This window comes from Anneissia japonica, unplaced genomic scaffold, assembly GCF_011630105.1.
Source record: "Anneissia japonica isolate Jap-2015-1 unplaced genomic scaffold, ASM1163010v1 scaffold287948_len850469_cov200, whole genome shotgun sequence".
Classification (NCBI taxonomy): Eukaryota; Metazoa; Echinodermata; class Crinoidea; order Comatulida; family Comatulidae; genus Anneissia; species Anneissia japonica.
The window spans coordinates 112373-115276 of NW_022699796.1; the positions used below are offsets into that span (position 1 = coordinate 112373).

The window sequence follows — 2904 nt, forward strand, 5'->3', positions numbered from 1 at the left end:
GTTAATTTGCCTCTTGAATTTAGATCGTACTAATATATCACGAAGGTTAGGTGGTCTGCGATAGGCTATGAACGGTGTATCCGGAAAAACAGACCTAAGACGTTCTGTGGTCTGTAGAATGGGCATATGTTTCTGAATGTAGCCCTTAGTGGTGGTAACCTAGGGTGATAGGTAGTGACCAGTGGCACTCTAGTCGATCGTTGACGTGGTTTGTACGTCAGTGTTTGAGCACGAGGTATGTCCTTTGCTTTTTTTATAGCATTTTCAATGGGTCCTCGATATATATATATACATCACATACAGGTATAAAGTTGAATAGTACTATTATTTTCCTTCTGGTACTATTAAATACTGATGGCTGTTTCATCATATACATTTACAAGCTTTTTTATCATTTTGCTATTTACTGAATTTGTTTCTCTTCTCTGAGTTACTTTGTGTTACAGTAAAAAGTAAGAATGTATAATGTTTGTATTTTTTGACAGGGATACTCTGGTAATATCTGGCGTCAATGCGTTTACAAGCCTGTTTGCTTCCTGCGCCATCTTCTCGGTTATTGGGCATATTGCATTCATCCAAGGAGAAGATGTTGATAATGTTGTGACTCAGGGTAAATAAATGAATGCATACCTTTTAATGAAAAATCGTTGTTTTCTCCATCTCTCACCAATTTGGAACGATTTTTGAGTCTGTTCAAATCTGACTAATACTAAAAATTTTATTTACGATGATTCAGACTTTTTAATATGAAATCCGTAAAATTGATTACCAGCTGATTTAAAAATCTATGCAAAGGATATAGGAGCCAAATTATGTATGCATTTTTTGTTCCACACAAACAGTATGCTCTATGTGTATAAATAATATTCATATTCAGGGCTGCCTCTTGCTATTTACACAGCTGTGTTTTTATTCATGTTCAGGGCCTGGTCTTGTGTTTGCTGTGTACCCAGCAGCCTTCTCTGCGATGCCAGTACCTCAACTGTGGTCTGTTTTGTTTTTCATCATGCTGATCTGTTTAGGTCTGGACAGCCAGGTAAAAATTTCATATTTTGGTTTTGAAATAGGTTAAATGCCTAACTACATCGTACAAGACAGTGGCATGAATCAGCAAGAAAAAAGAAATAAATAGAATTTAGTGTATTATTCTTATGACCGCTGTAATAAATTACCATTCCCTTCCTTACTTTAACATATTTAATACATAGAACATTTTAGAATAACATTTAATTAATCAAAGAAACAGTGTAAACCACATTGTTAATTATAGGAACACATGACACCATGTAGAATCCAAGAGTAATATAATTAAGCTCCTGGGATTTTGGGTACTATAGAGGCAAATAAGTCTAATTGGTTAATTATGATGTAAAGGTGACCAATGAGGAACTTAGGCAATGCAGAATGATCTTGAATGCTCTGGAGTTGTGCAGCAGAACCTCATGTCACTTGGCTTAAGCTCCTTTCCTATTCAGAATAAATTGTCATGCCACAAAAATCATTCTGATCAGTCTGTGTTTCCAGTGATCTTTTGCTGAGCATGCAGACAGCAGAACAAACCAGTTTGCATAAAGATCATTGTCACATGCTGTGTCAGTGAATTCTACTTTATGACAAAATGTTTATTTTACCATTTTTTTTATTTTTTTTCATATAAGTTTGCAATGGTGGAGGTTGTCATCACAACTCTTATGGATGGCTTTCCAAGACTGAAGCCCTTTTATTTCAATCGTAAAGAAGTTCTTGTGTTGTACGTTTGTCTGTTTACCTTTGCTTGTGGTATACCGTGTACTTTTGAGGTATGTATATTCAAGCATAATTTTTATCTTAATATATTTTGTATTTAAACATATATCTTTAAATTTAATCAAAATTTAGACAAGACATATTATACCTTATGTCATGAATCCACCGCCCACCAAAAACGGTATTTGGGAATAAAAAGAACATTTTCATTTTGGCCTTTTATCAAACCACCTTAAAAATAAGAATTTTACACCCACTGCCGATAATTTGTCTAGACAGCATTACTTTTTCTCCTCATAATTAAATAAATTTAAAGCATTTTATCAATTTGAATAATAACTGTTTATTTTTTATTGTATTTTCACATTTCAACATACTTGCAAAAAAACATTCCACTTACAGGCATTATGAAGACATAAATTTAAATTACTTAAACTAAAAGTAAATAACATTTTTCCTTGCTTATGGTAGTGTAGGAACTTCACCGATTATTGGGAGATCCCTTTGGGCCAGATTTTGGAGGCCTGGAGCATTTATGCAGAAACATATTTTACTTGGTTTTTGAAGATACTGCTAAATTGTCAGACATTGCTTTCAGGGTGGCATGTACTATTTCCAAATAATTGATTGGTATGTTTCTGTGGTGTCAATCTTCTTCATTGCGATTGGTGAAGTTGTCGCTGTTAGTTGGCTATATGGTAAATATGATGGATGTTTTTCTTAATTATGTGTTGATTAAAATATTTTAAAATGATAAATAAGTTGAAACAATTTACAGTAAAACGTCCATTTTACGAATAGTCGATTTTACGAACGGTCTTTGCTCCTTTTGACGTCATCATCGACCAATTAATACCGTAAAAAAAGTCCAATTGCGAACGTTTTACAAAGTGATAATAAGATGTGTATAAGAGACAGCCCCCTCTAGAGGGGACTTTATTCAAGGGGTGGGCGTTTATTCTAAGTGGTGTGTTTATTTGAATAAATATGGTAAGTGAGTGGGACACCCTTAGATTTTTAGGCTGGCTTATTATGGATTATGTAAATCGAAAGCATTTCCTGCTCCCATACTTTTTCACAATTGCAGTATAAGTATGTTACTCCAACTATATGTCACATGACCACTGCTAGTCACACGAGGGCTATGGGATATCCTGT

At 34.2% G+C, this 2904-nt stretch overlaps 1 protein-coding gene across 1 annotated transcript in view; it reads left to right on the forward strand.

Moving 5' to 3' along the window:
* The window catches only part of LOC117103121 (sodium- and chloride-dependent GABA transporter ine-like), a gene marked incomplete in the record, with an annotated part of 19384 nt that overhangs the window by 13492 nt on the left and 2988 nt on the right, over positions 1-2904 (forward strand). The window contains 4 exon segments of the mRNA XM_033243619.1: positions 486-610; positions 924-1036; positions 1659-1799; positions 2345-2444. Coding sequence (XP_033099510.1) covers positions 486-610; positions 924-1036; positions 1659-1799; positions 2345-2444 — 479 coding nt within the window.